This window comes from Saimiri boliviensis, chromosome 2, assembly GCF_048565385.1.
Source record: "Saimiri boliviensis isolate mSaiBol1 chromosome 2, mSaiBol1.pri, whole genome shotgun sequence".
NCBI lineage: Eukaryota > Metazoa > Chordata > Mammalia > Primates > Cebidae > Saimiri > Saimiri boliviensis.
Genome location: NC_133450.1, coordinates 215,695,236 through 215,711,844, shown reverse-complemented (window position 1 = coordinate 215,711,844; position 16,609 = coordinate 215,695,236). Strand labels below are relative to the sequence as shown.

Sequence of the window (16,609 nt, the reverse complement as noted above, 5' to 3'; positions counted from 1 at the left end):
AGAGGTTGCAGTGAGACCAGTTCACGCCACTGCATTCCTGCCTGGGCAACAGAGCAAGACTCCATCTCAAAAAGAAAAGAAAAGAAAAGAAAAGGCTCAACAGCACTAAGATAGATGTCCCCAACCTCACTACCTTGCTAGACTAGCCCTGCTTTCTAATCTCTCAAGTAATTTTCTATTCATTGAAACACCAATATAATATAATACAACTCTTTGGGGAAAGGTGGCTATGAAAAATATACTAAAATTTGCTGGGTGTGGTGGCTCACGCCTGTAATTCTAACACTCTGGGAGGCCAAGGCATGCAGATCACAAGGTCAGGAGCTGAAAACCAGCCTGGCCAACATGGCAAAACTCCATCTCCACTAAAAATAAAAAAAATAAAAACAAAAATTAGCCGGACAGGGTAGCACACACCTGTAGTCCCAACTACTCAGGAGATTGTAGTGAGCCAAGATCGTGCCACTACACTCCAGCCTGGGTGACAGAGTAAGACTCTGTCTCCAAAAAAAAAAAAAAGAAAAGAAAAGAAAAATGTACTAAAATTTAGAAGGGATGATAATTTCTTCAAATATATTAGGAAGACTTTATCTTACAAAATTCTCTCTCATGTTTTGGATACTTTCAATAAATCTGGGCAGCAGGAATTTAAAATCTGTGTTAAGAACCCATCTGCCTAAGGTAAGGGTAGGATAGGCATCTTGGTTTCAGAATGATGCTTCTAAACATCATTCTGGCTGGTTTTCTGCCAAATGTCTTATGGGTAAAAAGCTTCTCTGGAGAAATGTAATCACTTATTTCCTCAAAGCAAACAGATCAAAGCAGGACTGGTTTCCCTGGTTTGTACATTGGGTTAGGGAGAATTAAAAGATAGCATGGCTACATAGTTTTCTTTAGTCCCAGTTCTCCTCTGTTATTAATTCTTCACTATAAAAATGGATCCTAGAGGGCTCCCCATACTGCCAATATTTATTGAGCACCTACTACATACCAGATATTATGGTATACACTAGGGAAACAACACAAGGCAATAGCAGACACGCTCCTTTCTTTCATAGACCTTATGTTCTAGTCTTCCATGATTTTCCCATGGAGTACACACTGCCATTAGTCCTTATCTCTCCCTAGTTCAGTGGCCTTCTGAACCCCCTAAAAATTAAAAGAAAAAAAAAAAAGGGTATCTGCTATAAAATAAAACTTGATGTCAGTCCTGATGGACCTTTAGTTGGGTCCAGATTTCTTTTCAACCAGCAAACATTGCTAAAAATCTATGGTATGAAGATTTGAGCATTCTCTGATTTCATAACAGTGTCCTTCTCAATTTTTTTTGTTTTAATTGTTGAGTGTTAAGAGAGGAGAGTTATGTAAACTTTTACTCACTCTGTCATCTTAACCAGGGTTGACCTAGAAGAGACACTATAAATCTCAAGAGTGACAGTTATACAACAGACGACTTCAAACAGTGGAAACAATCCACCTTTCCCAGATAAAACATACGACTTAAATTGGCTCTGAAGGGAGACTCTGAATTGCATCTCTGACATCAAAAAAAAATACATGTGCTTTTTGTGTACTTCAAAAATGCTTTATGTGAACTAAATGCAAGAGATGATGATAGACTACAGCCATGACTATGGACTCATAGACCTACATCCAAATCCTGACTCAGACAATTTCTAGCTGTGTAACCTTGGGCAAATTCACCTTCCTGAGATTCCATTTCTTTTTTTCTGAGACAGAGGTTTGCTCTTGTTGCCCAGGCTGGAGTGCAATGGCACAACCTTGGCTCACTGCAACCTTCACCTCCTGGGTACAATCAATTTTCCTGCCTCAGCATCCCAAGTAGCTGGGATTACAGGCATGTGCCACCATGCCCAGCTATTTTTTTGTATTTAGTAGAGATAGGGTTTCACCATGTTGGCCAGGCTGGTCTCGAACTCCTGACCTCAAGTGATCCTCCTGCCTCAGCCACCAAAAGTGCTGGGATTACAGGTGTGAGTCACCACACCCAGCCAGATTCCATTTCTTTATGTGCAAAATGAGGATAGTAATAGATCCTATTTTTCAGGATTATCCTGAGCATTATATAAATAAAGCATCTGCTTACTACATATTAAGCACTTAGTAACTGGTGGCCATTAGTATTACTAATAAATGATACTAAGTCGACTCATCATAAGGGCAATGGGAGTTACAGCAAACAGTAGGTACTGGAAACTCAGTGCTCACTCTAAACATGAAGAAAGTCAGGGCTTACTCTAAACCTTAAGTACATATAATCATGGATACATATTTCATTTAACCAAATCAATCACTCTTGCCATCCCCATGCCTTTGTTAATGCAATTTCTTAACTAGAAATTCCAAATAACTCCACTGATGCCTACTAGATTCTCCTTGCACTTAAAAGTCCCAACTCAAAAACGACTCTTTATGATGCCCCACAACATTCCCCACAATGAAAACCAAATTCTCCTGTATGAATTTCCAGAACATTTCCTGTGAGCTTCATGTATAGATACATGGCTCACATGACCTTATACTGTAATGAGCTTTTCTTCCATTAAATTTGAAGCCCTGGTACTAAGTTAGAAATTAGAAAGTGACTCTCGAACATTCATGTTTCCTGTACCCCCCTTCCTTCATGCCTCATTAAAAGGTAATACATCTTTTAATAGAGAATGACAAATTAATTCAATGGATTTAACCAGGAAAAAAAAAAAAGAAACAAAGAACCAGTGGATTCTTAATTATCAATGTGAAACACAATAATATATAAAGATTTATATTTATAAATATATTTGGTGAAAGGGTCATGTGTGAAAGCCACATTTTGGCAAAGTGAATTTGTTCCTGCAAAATTAATCTGTTGAGAGAGGAATATTTCTTTAGGTGTAAACTTTGTCAAATTTGTTCAAAAAAAAAAAAAAAAAAAAAGTACTAATACACCAAGCTAGCACTAAACTGATTGTTTAAAAAGAGCTAATTATAAATCTCATTTTTCCAACTGGGCTACAAGTATCTTAAAGAAAGCTCAATGTTAATCATTTTTAAATCTCCCACAGCTACTTACATATAGTAGACTATAGTATACTCTAATAAGGAATTCATTAAATGAATTCTAAATGCCATATCACATTATCAATCCCCGATTTTAATTTTAATAGTTTGCATGGTTCTCCATCCCCAAGTAAAAATTAAGTTATCCATACAGTTTACCTTCCTCTTCATCATCTTCTGGAGGAGAAGGTATCACTGAACTCTGCGATCCAGACTGTGGAAGGCGAACTGAAGGACTAGCTGTAGTTTTCCTCCTCTCTCTTTCTGATTCACTTTCCAAGCATACAACTTCATATAACGTGTCAGTATTACTCTTTCTCTCCTTTTGCTTTATCTTGAGGATGAAAAAATATTATTTATTAAGCAGAAAAATGAATTATGCTTTCAATTAAGCCCAAACTCTGATTTCATACAGGATGTGAGAATAAATAATGTTTCTTTGAATATCTACATTAAATGTAACTTTTTAAAATAGAGAAGTATATGTTTAGATCTTAAAATCCTTAGGAAAATAGGGCATTTACTGAGCAGTACTCTAGTTCTGCAATTTGTCTTCAAACCATATTGTCAAATATCCAACTACCAATGTTTAGCCAGTGTCAACTAAAAAGCTAACAGTTCTGTATCTTACAAATTAGTTAAGGTATCCTTTAAGGTTTCCTATATAAAACTATATGGAAAAGAATGATAAATTATTCTAAAACATAAACTTTAAGAAAATTCTTTTACTTCTAATGTTTCAGTATTTTATCCCCACTCCTTTTGCTTATAACAATGTAGATAACTTTTCCTTAAACTGAAAGCTACAACCTGGAGTTGGAGTGGGACCATGGGGAGATAAATGGCAGGGAGCAGACCAACAGTAACCACAAAAATTCTGATTACTCCAATGGATTTGTATTCTGGTTTTACTTTGAGGCAAACATATAATTTAAACTGACCTAAGTTAAAAATTTAAAACCCGGAATATAAAACTTTACACTACAATACATATTGTAAGTAAGTACATTAACATTCCACATTACAGCCAGTATAAGGAGGAGGAGAAAAAAGCAGCATGAAATACAGGGAAGAATGAAAAGGGAGAGCTACAGAAAAAGGTACAGAGAAAACTAGAAAGGTGGCTATACCAAAAAGAAATATACACATACCAAAGTAAAAACACAGAAAGGGAAATGAGGGAATAAGATGTTCATTAGTTACGGAAATATCAGACAGAACAGATTTTTATCATTGCAATGTAACTCTGGGTTCTTAAAAAAAATTACACCTATCATGGAAGTAAGGCCAAGATAGTGGCAACAAGTTCTTTCAGTATCATCCTGAGGCACTGTTTAATACAGAAGTTGATAAACTTTTCTGTAAAGGGCCAAATATATGAGCCAGCTGTCTCTATTGCAACTACTCAACTCTGTCCTTACCATGCAAAAGCAACCACAGACAATTAAATGAGTGAGTCTGGCTGTGTTCCAACAGAACTTTATTTAGGCCAGGCCAGGTTTGACCTACAGGCTGCAGTTTGCCAACTTTGGTTTAACATGTCCATCCAGGGATTACTTAATTTTCTAGATGAATATGCCATTTTGACTTAGCTATTTACTATTAATTAAGGACTCAGACTCCTAAGTTACACGTTAACCTATAGATTGGTGTACAGAAGATATGCAAATGATTTCTGTACAACAGAAAATATAACCCAAAGGTTACCTATAGGACATTAACCAGTAACATTCTTTTTCTGAAAGGAAGCACCATGTAAATTCAAGTTTCTCAAGTACTCAGAATCAGTGTTGCCACATTTCTGGTTCTCTCATTAATTAATACACTGATAATTAACTATTAATTAATTAGAGTATTTGATACATGTTCATTCTAAATTTATAATAATTTTAATTCTTAAAAATTGTACTTTGATATGAAACAATTAAAAATTTTTGTTTTGTTATAAATTGCTCTTTGAAACATCAGACAATTGGTATCCTAACAGTTCAAAGATCAGCAATAGCTCTTTATCGTAAACAAACCAATGTGGTCCACTTAGAAACTTTTCTGTAAGTCATAGTGACCAAAGCACATACAGGTACTGATCGACTTACGACCTATGCAACATACGACCATTCGACTTCACGACCACAATCGCTAGCCACGACTGCTCCGCGTCTGGCAGCGCAAACGTTGCCCAGCTGGGCGTACAACAGCGCGGACCAGCTTCTGGCAGCACTACCATCTCTGCGTGCACCATTTCAACTGTACATATAGTCGACTCAACTTACGACCAAATCGTGTTAAGACCGTCTGCGGTCCTGACCGTGGTCTTAAGTCGAGCACTAGTTGTACTGCCTTTTGAAGTCAGATATAGTCAATGACTGGACCAAATCTGTAAGTCAAAAACTCTAACTCTGAAAAATGTTAATTGTTGAAGCTGGGTAATAGTACATAGGGATTCATTATATTATTTTACAATTTCTGTGTGTGTTTGAATTTTCTATACTAAAAAGCTTTTTGAGTTATGTATGTTAAATATAAAACTTATATACATTGAATTATACATATAACTAAAACATAGGTTTTAAATTATACGTAAAATTTAAACATGTTTTTATGTAACTTATATTTATGAAATATACATGTTATATACATATTATTAAAAGCACTGTGATAAAACAAAAAAGCATAGAACTTGAATAAATGGAAAGACATCCCATGTTTCTGGATGACTCAGTATCATAAAGATGTCAATTTTCCCCAATAAAAACACCAGCAGTGGCCAGGCGTGATGGCTCATGCCTATAATCCCAACACTTTGGGAGGCCAACATGGGCAGATCACTTGAGCCCAGGAGTTTGAGATCTGCCTAGGCAACAAAGACAAAAGCCTGTCTCTTCTTTAAAAAAAATATATATATATATATTAGCTGGGTGTAGGGGCAAGCACCTATGGTCCCCACTAATGAGGAGGCTGAGACAAGAGGAACGCTTAAGCCCAGGAGGCAGAGGCTGCAGTGAGCCGAGATCATTCCACGGCACTCTAGCCTATGTAATAGAGCAAGACCCTATCTCGAAAACTAACAAACAAACAAAAAACAGGCCAGGCGCAGTTGCTCATGCCTATAATCCCAGACCTTTGGGAGGCCTAAGCAAGTGGATTACTTGAAGTCAGGAGTTCAAGACCAGCCTGGCCAACATGATGAAACCCTATCTCTACTAAAAATACAAAAAATTAGGTGGGCGTGGTAGCACGTGCCTATAGTCCCAGCTACTCCGGAGGTTAAGGCAGGAGAATCACTTGAACCTGGGAGGCAGAGGTTGCAGTGAGCCAGGATTGTGCCACTGCACTCCGGAGTGACAAACAAATGAAAAACACTAGTTTCTTTTCCCAGAGCTAGACAAGGTGAACATAAAGTTTATATGAAAAATAAACAAGTTAAGAAAATTCAGGAAAATCCACAAAAAGGAGTATTTGGGGAGGGAAGGTAGCCCTACCAGATATTAAAACATATTATATAATCCACATATGGCCAGGTGCACTGGCTCACGCCTGTAATCTCAGTACTTTAGGAGGCCGAGGTGGTGGATCACCTGAGATCAGGAGTTCAACGCCAGCCTGGCCAACATGGTAAAACCCCATCTCTACTAAAAATACAAAAATTAGCCAGGCGTGGTGGTGTGCCCCTGTAACCTCAGCTACTCAGGAGGCTGAGGTGGGAGAATTGCTTGAACCTGAGAGGTGGAGGCTGCAGTGAGCCAAGATCCACTGCACTCCAGCCTGGGTAACAGAGCAAGACCCCATTTCAAAATAAATAAATAAACAAAGTATACACAATTACAACAGTATAATACTAATGCAAGACCAGTGGAACAGACTATAAATACCAGAGAGAAGTCCCAACACACATAGAAATTTCATACATGATAAGGGTAGCATTTCAAATCACTGAGTAGAAAAGTTAATAGTTTTTAATGAATGCTGTTGGGACAAGAGAATATACATTTGGAAAAAGATTAATTAAATCCATACTTTATGCGATATACCAGAGTACATCAGAATAAAATACTAATGAATCAGAGATCTAAAAGCAGTAAAATGAAACCATATAAGTATAAAATAGAAGAGTAACAGAAGAGTGTATTCTTTTTGTAACTTGGGAGTTAAGAAAGCCTTTCTAACTATGATCCCAAATCCAGAACGCTTTAAAAGAAAATATTGATAAATTCAAGGACATAAAAACAAACTGCATGGCAAACCCAAAAAGAATCACCACGACATAAATTAAAATAATCTCTTGACTATACAAAGAGCTTCTAAAAATAGAGGAAAAAGACCAAAATTAAAGAGAAAAATGAAGAACGAGCAAAAGATACAAATAGAAAATTCACAGAAAAGTCACCCTTATACATTAAAAAGGCAGAGGATAAACTAAAACTATCACTGCCTCACTGATCAGATCCTTAAGTTTGGCAATACATTCAACAAGCCTACAGAGAAATAGGTATTCTCATACTCTGCTAATGTCCATAGTTACATACTCTATAGAAGGGAATTTGGCAAATATGAACAATATCATATATATATTCACCTTATGTGGCCAGTGATTATACTAACAGGAGTTTATTCTAAGATGTACTTTCATAAAATCAAAATAACACATACATAAGAGTCCACAGTGGAACATTATTTGGAATAGCAAACAACTGGAAACCAGTCCAAGCGTCCAGCAACAGTCAACTGGTTGAAAAGCCCATAGTTCATCCAAACAAGTCAGTGCTAAACAGCCATTAAAACGGAAATGAGGAACTCTCTATGTACTGATTTCGAATAATCCCCAGGATATATTAAGTTTACAAAGCAATGCATAGGACAAGATATATGTAGTATGCTCCTTTTTATTTTAGAAGGAGGTTAAAAATATACAGAATTTTATCTTCACAAAAATAAAATTGGGATAATAAGCCAGAAACCAGTAATAATTATCTATGAGTATGAGGATAAGGAGATACAAATGGAAGAATTCTGAGTACATATTTCTATATAGTTATGACTTCTGTATTTTATATGTTCAAAAAAATAAAAAGGAAAACGCCCCAAGTCCCTAAACTAAAATAAATAGAAACAAATGAACCTAACTATATATCAAATGGTAACAGAACCACAATGAAAAATTATTCCAAGTAATTTTTAAACAGTACCCATTTTATTATAGTCTTACTGACACATATTCAAAGGACAAAAAGAAGTTCCATAAAATCTTAAATTTCACCCAATAATTCTATTATTAACTGCAAGATTTTTTTAGTTTTTTGATAAAGGCAAATAAATATATTACTGTTACTATAAATAAGATACATGCAAATAAATATTTCAAAAAGAAGAAAATCTTTTTGTAATGCCAAATTATCATTGAAAATATGTGAATGAATTCAAGTGATTCAGGTAAGTATCACCAACAGATACTAAAAACATTAGTCAAGAAGTTGTTGGCTGGGTGTAGTGGCTCATACCTATTATCTCAACACTTTGGGAGGCTGAGGTGGGGGTATCATTTAAACACCAGTTTGAGACCAGCCTAGGTAATATGCTGAAACTCCGTATCAATAAAAAATTGAAAAAACAGCCAGGCATGGTGGTACGCCTTGATCCCACCTACTTGGGAGGCTGATGTAGGAGGATCACTTGAGCCCAGGAGGTCAAGGCTATACTGAGCCATGCTTTTGACAGTGCACTCCAGGCTGGGCAGCAAAGTGAGGGAAAAAAAAAAAGACGTTGTTGAGGACACAATATTTGCAAGTTGCCAAAGTATCACCCCCAAAGATTACTTGCTAAATGTAAAGAAAAACTCTATTTTTACAAAGGAGAGATCCAGTGGTCACCACCTTAACTAAGTGATCACACTTCCCATCAGAAATACTGGAACAACCTACTATCACACACCTTTCAATTTAGCAATGGAGTAGAAAGCATCTGGATATTTTTATCTTGAGAGTTATACACTCTCAGCAAATTAAAATAAGAGGCCCAGGTATCCAGTTTTGGTTATACTAGTTATCTGTACAACCTTGGCCACACCCCTTAAGTCTTTCAGGTATCAGCTTCTTCATTTATAAAACAGTAATTTTATGAAAGATTTCAAGACCCCTATAGTTTATTTGGCAATAAAAATTCTATTATTCTATAGTTCTGGGAAGGCTTAATTGGTCTTCTGTTCACCTTATGTCACTGCTGGAAAATCTACTCATTAGATCATTTTCTTCCTCTTTCAGTAAGTGGTATAAGAAAATTTAAATCCAAGAAAGCAATCCTCCCATCTCTACTAATTTTTAAAGTTTCTTCTCTAATATGATGCTGTCTTAATATAACAATCTTACAGACAGGAAGGCTTCTAGGATAAAAAGGAGTTGCTGAGTCACCAGATTATTTTAGTGAAAGGAAAAACAATCAATTTTTAAACACGTCTTAAAAAGTATTTACATAATGTATTCCCATACTGGTAGCAAAAAACAAAATTGCTATTTGTTGTATATTTTTAAAATTTGCTCTGTGTAGCATTATTTCCTTTTCAGTCTAAGGAGAACTGAAAATGATTAAAAATTTAAATTATGTTGAATTTCAATAAATCCTAAAACTACTTTTATAGATGAAAAAACGAAAGTAACATGTTTCTGTGGAGAGTGTCCTGGCTGAGACTTTAAAAGGCTTAAACGTATGTTTTGTTCATATAACATCCCACAAAAATTTACTGCTAAATATCTTTGGATCTCACTTTCCACATCTAAAAAGTGTTAATACTATTTATCCTCATTGAATCACTGTGAAAACTACATAAGATTTTAAAAAGTGGTCCAGTGCTACGTGTCCCTGTCATTTTAGGTGGCAGTTGGGCAGGCAGTCATGGATCAGGTAATGCAGTTTGTCGAGCCAAGTCAGCAGTTTGTAAAGGACTCGACTCCATTCGGCTGGTTAAAAGATACACTAAACCTGATAGAAAAGAATTCCAGAAGATTGCCATGGCAACAGCAATAGGATTTGCTATAATGGGATTCACTGGCTTCTTTGTGAAACTGATCCTTATTCCTATTAATAACATCATTGTTGGTGGCTGAATACATTTTGGAAGAGAGTTTTTCATCTTAGAGACTGGTGAACAAGTGTGAGGGTGTGAGTAGCTCATAGAATACAAATTTTCCTGTATGTTTTATGGGTTTTTTTTTTTTCTCCTTTCAAGATGTTTTCTATTTCTAAATTATTTTCAAAGTAAATAAATATCTCTTTTTTCTGTCATAGATACTTATCACATTTCAGCGATAGAAAATAGATTTTTTTCTCTGAATAATTTGGTTTTTAAAAGAAATCTAAGGGTCTGGTGAAATAAAGAAAAAAGAAAGATTTTTAAAAGTGAAGTAGCCAAGACAGTGATGATCACAGCTGAACATCAATTAGCAGTAGCTGTTATTACTTTTTAATGCCATAAATGTAAAAGAGAGAATAAATTTATTTATTAAGTTACAAGAAGTGAGATTAACAGTGTTCTAGCTACTTTAACACAGCAAAAAGTTGTTCAAATTCTTCCCATTCTACCTCTCCTTTCCCACTCCCTACCACTCCCCCTAAAGTCCCACATAACACAAAGATTTATCCAAATAAGGAGAAAAATAAAAGATTATTAGGAATTTCCTGCTCTCCCCTCAGCTTCCACATACACACTGCTGCTTTTTACAAAGAAAATATTGGGAACTTGGCTTAAGTTTCGTTTGTGGCCTTAACAGAAGAGCCCAGAACAGTCGAGTGGGCTGCATCTTAGTTATGTTTTTGGCTAGTCTACTCTGTCAAGTCATTTTTTATCCTAACTAAAAAAAAATTTAAGAAGTTATTAATAGGAGTTATTCTGTTATTTGAATAACATACCGTATGAAAATAATTTAGAAGTCTTACATTGAATTAACATGCAGCTCTCATTCTGGTTGCTAAAAATAAAAATAAATTTTAAAAATGAAATTAATCACACACTGGGGGCAGTTGGGGGAGTAGAGGAGAGACAGTCGGGGGTGGGAGGGTGGGCAGGAACAACATGGGGAGAAATGCCAGATGAAGTATGCACCTAAAGTTAAATAAATAATTAAATAATTAAATAAATAAATGAAATTAAATAAATTTGTTTCCATAGAAAGATTTCTTCTTCTGTATCAACCACATAACCTTGTAAGTCTATGCAGTCTTTGAATCCAAGGTTGTATAACATTAGATGTCAAAGGAAATGCAAGAGCAGGGAAATCTTATGTTCACTAAAATAAGATTAAAAGGTTATAACTCTAAACAACTTTTTTAATACAAGCTTTTACTAAAAATTATTACAGAGCTACTCTCAGACTAGTAAAATATATATATATATACATATATATAAAATAAAAAATATATGCACAATTTCTATTTACCATCTAGAAACTTTTAAAGATCATTCTCTTAGTCTGTAAACTTTCAAAGTGATGTTTGAAAACTGGTTTAATTTCTGATGCGTTCTTCTACTGGCACTGACCCTTCATCTAAATAATCAATGCTGTTCTGATTTCATCACTTAAGTGTTTTTTTATTAATTTGGTATCTCACAGAGGTTTATAATCCTTCTCAATAACAACAGTAAATATGTACAGAGAACTTACTATGTACTGGGAACTCTTCTAAACACGTTGTACAGTTTCTCATTTAATGCCACAGTAACATTAATGAGGACGATTCTATTATGCTGCCAATTACAATTTAGTAAACTGAGACTCAGAGAATTGAGGGAACTTGCTCAAAGTTAACAAGCTAGTGGTAAAATCCATGTGCTCTGACTCCAAACCCAAGTTCTGGATGATGACCCTGTGCTAATCCTCTGCTCCCGCTACAATGAAGAGCTAGGAGAATAGTGCTGGAACTCAGATTTACTTTCTGTCTTTTAGGACAACACTGGAAAGAAATGTCTATTTCTGCTCTGCTTATTTCCTTTTTCTAAATATACCCAATAGGGCTAACTTGGATACACTAGAATCAAAATTCTTACTGCTATCAAAATAAAAATATGTAGTATGGAAAAGTATATTCAAGTAAGCCTACATACAACACTTTCATTTCATATAATAGAAAACAGAAGTTGTATGTAAATAAAATCAACTCAACATACATTTATTGAGAACTACTCTGTTCCATGTACTTGGGATAAGTCAGTGAATAAGACAGATTAAGAATATTTCCTTAGTGGAGGGTTCTAATATGGAAAACAGATGATAAACAATATAAAAATAACTATGTTACATGATGTATCAGTATGTAAAAGTCTGGTTAAAAAAAATTTTAAATAAGGCCAGGCGTGGTGACTCAAGCCTGTAATCCCAGCACTTTGGGAGGCCAAAGTGGGCAGATCACTTGAGGACAGGAATTCGAGACTAGCCTGGGCAACGTGGTAAAACCCCACCTCTATTGAAAATACAAAAATTACACGTGTGGTGGCGCGCTCCTGTGGTACCAGCTACTCAGGAGGCTGAGGCAGGAGAATCACTTGAACCTGGGAGGCAGAGGTTGCAGTGAGCAAAGATCGTATCACTGAACTCCAGCCTGGGTGACAGAGTGAGACTCTGTCTCAGAAATAAAAATAAAATAAAATATAGAATATTTGGAAGTTTGGGGAATTAGCAGTACCAATGAAAGCGCGGGCAAACTGCAGTTTTAAATGGGGTAGTGAGGGTGGGTTGACAAGAAGTAAATCTGAGCACACCTAAAAGTTGGTAAGGACCTGAAGGAGGTGAATATTAGCAAGTGAACACTCCAAGCAGAAAGAAAAAGTAATAGCAAAGTTTCTAAAAGCTGGTTAGAGCAGAGTGAATAATCAAGAGGAAAAGAGTAAGAGAGAAATGTGTTTATGATCTAACAGGCAGATCAGGTAAGGTCTACTAAATCGTAATAAGAACTGTAGCTTTTACTGAGTAAAACAAGGCTGGAGGGTTTTTTGCAGAAAAGTGGTAAGATCTGACCTTAGGCTGCTATTACATTGAAAAGAAATTATAAGAGGACAAAAATAGAAACAGTATGATGGGTAAAGAGACTACTGCTAGGCCAGGTGTGGTGGCTCATGCCTTGTAATCCCAGCACTTAGGGATGTTGAGGCAGGCAGACTTCTTGAGCCCATGAGGTCAAGACCAACCTGGGCAACATGGCAAGATCTCATGTATTTAAAAAAAAAAAAAAGAAAAAAGAAAAAAAGGCTATTGCTATAAATGATGACTCAATGAGGATTATTATAATCTAGCTGGTGAGAAGTGATTTGATGGAGATGAGAAATGAACCTTTTTGGACATGTTACATTTGAGATGTCCTGAGAACTAAGAGAAAGAGAAGATTTAAGGAAAAGAAAGTAACCATCTGTATCAAATGTTACAGACATTTGATATACAAAATGAGGACTCAGATTAGCAACTTAAATCAGTGGTGACTTTGATTTCTTCCAAGGAGTTCTGCTACGGAGGTAAGTAAAAATGGAAGCAATAGGTAACAGAGCAACAGGGGGCCAAAAAAGATTAAAAGAATGGAACAGAGATTTTGGCTCCTACCCACCCAGAGAAAAGACAGAGTATAAAGTTTGACTTTGATAAAGTCAACTATGAGATTAAATAAAAAAAATCAATACTCTTCAGAAGAATGTAACAGAATATAGTCTCTACAATGTATCATTTAAGATGTTTAACATGTAATCCAAAATTACAAGGAATAAATAAAAATGGTCAACATCATACATGAACATTAGCAGGAAAAATTCTAAAGTAGCTGTACTGTAATTATGCTTAAGGATTTAAAAGAAAAGCTGCTCAATATAAAAGAACATATAGGAAATCAAGAGAAAGCAGACAAAAAAGAATCACGCAGACATTTTAAAAACAAAAAACAATATAGAAAACGTTTTAAAAATTCACTGAATGGAGGCCGGGCACGGTGGCTCAAGCCTGTAATCCCAGCACTTTGGGAGGCCGAGGCGGGTGGATCACAAGTTTGAGAGATCGAGACCAACCTGGTCAACATGGTGAAACCCCGTCTCTACTAAAAATACAAAAAATTAGCTGGGCATGGTGGCGCGTGCCTATAATCCCAGCTACTCAGGAGGCTGAGGCAGGAGAATTGCCTGAACCCAGGAGGCGGAGGTTGTGGTGAGCCGAGATCGTGCCATTGCACTCCAGCCTGGGTAACAAGAGTGAAACTCCATCTCAAAAAAAAAAAAACAAAAAAAAAACAAAAAAACAAACAAACAAAAAAAAATTCACTGAATGACTCTAACAGATTAGAAGTTGATAAAAATCAGTGAACTTTAAGACATATTAATAGAAAGTATCGAATATGAAGAAAACACAGAAAAAAGACTGGGAAAAAAATAAAGACTCAGAGATCTGTGGGATAATATAAAAACCTCTAAAATATATATAATTACAATCCCAGAATCAGAGAAAAGAGAGATGGGCAGGAAAAAAAGTTGAAGAAACCCCCCAAATCTGGTTTAAAAAAAAAAAAAAAAAAGCATGAATTAAAAAATGTAAGAACCCCAGCAAATCACGAGCAGGATAAACTGAAAGAAAACCATACCTAGTCATGTCACAGTTAAACATCTGAAAACCAAAGAAATAATCTTAAAAGCAGCAAGAGGAAAATGACACAAATGAATGCTGACTTATCAAAAACAATGGAAGTGCTAGCTGGGCATTGTGGCTCACGTCTGCAGTCCTAGGACTCTGGGAGGCTGAGGTGGGTGGGTGACCTGAGGTCAAGAGTTAGAGACCAGTCTGGCCAACATGGTGAAACCCTGTCTCTACTAAAAATATGGGGGGAAAAAAAAAAAAATCAGCCAGGTGTGCTGGCACACACTTGTAGTCCCAGCTACTTGGGAGATTGAGGCAAGAAAATCACTTGAACCCAGGAGGCGAGGTTGTGGTAAGCAAAGACTGCGCCACTGCACTCCAGCCCGGGTAATGACAGAGCAAGACTTCATCTCAAAAACAACAACAAAAAAAAACAAAAACAATGGAAGCCAGAAGAATAGGAATGACATCTTTAAAGGAAAGAAAAAAAAAACAAAAAGTCAACCAGAATCCTATCAAGTGAAAATACCCTACTAGGATGAAAGCCAAAAAAAGGACATTTTCACCTAGAATATATCTTTAGCAAATCTACACTAAAAGAAATGCTCATGTAAGTTCTTCAGATTGAAAGTAAATGAAACCAAATGGAAATGTGGATCTTTCGAAAGAAACAAAGAGAAATGAAAATGATAAATAGGTGGGTAAATAAGAAAAAGATAATTTTTCCTCTTTATATATTTAAAGTACACATGACTGCTGAAAGATGTGAGAGCTTAGAAATCAGCCTCAGAAGTGATTTCTCCTTATTCCCCCTTCTATAGTAACAGAAAAATACAGTACCTGTTTTAGTTTCAAAAAGAAATTTTCAGTAGTGCTACGTTTGCTGAAGGGCCAGAATAATCTTTCATTAGGAGAGCAAACGCGAACTTTTGTCTCCAGGAGAAATCGAACAGGCTCCTGTACTTCTGTTATTACCAAATCTACAGCTGTGGTCATAAACAAGACTTTATCTAAACAAAGAAAGAGAGAGGTTGAAGATGTAAATCAAAAAAACAAATACATTTGCTTATAAGATTCCATAAAAGAAAAAAAAACAGATTCCATAAAAGCTATTATTTATTATAAACTTTCAAGACACTTAAGTAAACCATCAATTAAACATGTAATTAGACACATGACTGTTTTTTTTTTTTAAAAAAACCATATTGAAAATTCTTTTAAAGTAAGTGACAGTAATATATACTTTACAGCTTTTAAAACTAAAAGCTGTCATACAAAAGCTGTCATCAGGAGGCCAAGGCAGGCAGATACTTGAGCATGGAGTTTGAGACCAGCCTGGCCAACATGGTGAAACCCTATCTCTACTAAAAATACAAAAATTAGCCAGCTGTGGTGGCACATGCCTGTAGTCCCTGATACTTGGGAGGTTGAGGCAGGAGAATCACTTAAACCCGGGAGAAAGAGGTTGCAGTGAGCCAAGATCATGCCACTGCACTCCAGCCTGGAGTGAGACTCTATCTCAAAAACAAAAAACAAAAACAAAAACAAAACAAAACAACAACATTTTACTGCCAGAATGTTCTGCAAAAGTGGCATATGACTTCTTTATACAACCCTCATCAACACTCAGAATCCTCAACTTTTAAACTTGGTTAACAATGGTATGTGAATGGGTCTGTTTATACCCTTTAACCATTTATCTGTAGTGTTATTAATAACAAAAAAACTGAAGAGAAAAAAATGCTCAATAACAGGCATTTATTACGCAAATTACATTTTCAGGATGGGATATTATGCAGCTATTAAATGCCATTCAAAGAGCATATGAGATATCTCCCAGATACTTTATGCATAGAGTATCTGAAAAGCTACACAAGAAACTGCTAACAGTGATTCCTCTGGGAAGGAGCCAAGGGCACTGTGATAAGATTCACTTTTCCCTATAAATCCTTTGAAAT

The 16,609-nt window shown here is 35.8% G+C and overlaps 1 protein-coding gene and 1 pseudogene across 7 annotated transcripts in view; one reads left to right on the top strand and one right to left on the bottom strand.

Annotated features, from left to right (window-relative positions):
• Nucleotides 1-16,609, bottom strand: part of RABGAP1 (RAB GTPase activating protein 1) — a 178,597-nt gene that overhangs the window by 93,950 nt on the left and 68,038 nt on the right. For all 7 annotated transcript variants that reach the window (XM_074395311.1, XM_074395310.1, XM_074395309.1 and 4 more), the window contains 2 exons: nt 15,492-15,661; nt 3,220-3,394 (listed from right to left, as the gene is read on the bottom strand). In XM_074395311.1, coding sequence (XP_074251412.1) covers nt 3,220-3,394; nt 15,492-15,661 — 345 coding nt within the window. The remainder of the gene's footprint in view (nt 1-3,219; nt 3,395-15,491; nt 15,662-16,609) is intronic.
• LOC120366309 (protein transport protein Sec61 subunit gamma pseudogene) lies at nt 9,902-10,248 on the top strand (annotated as a pseudogene).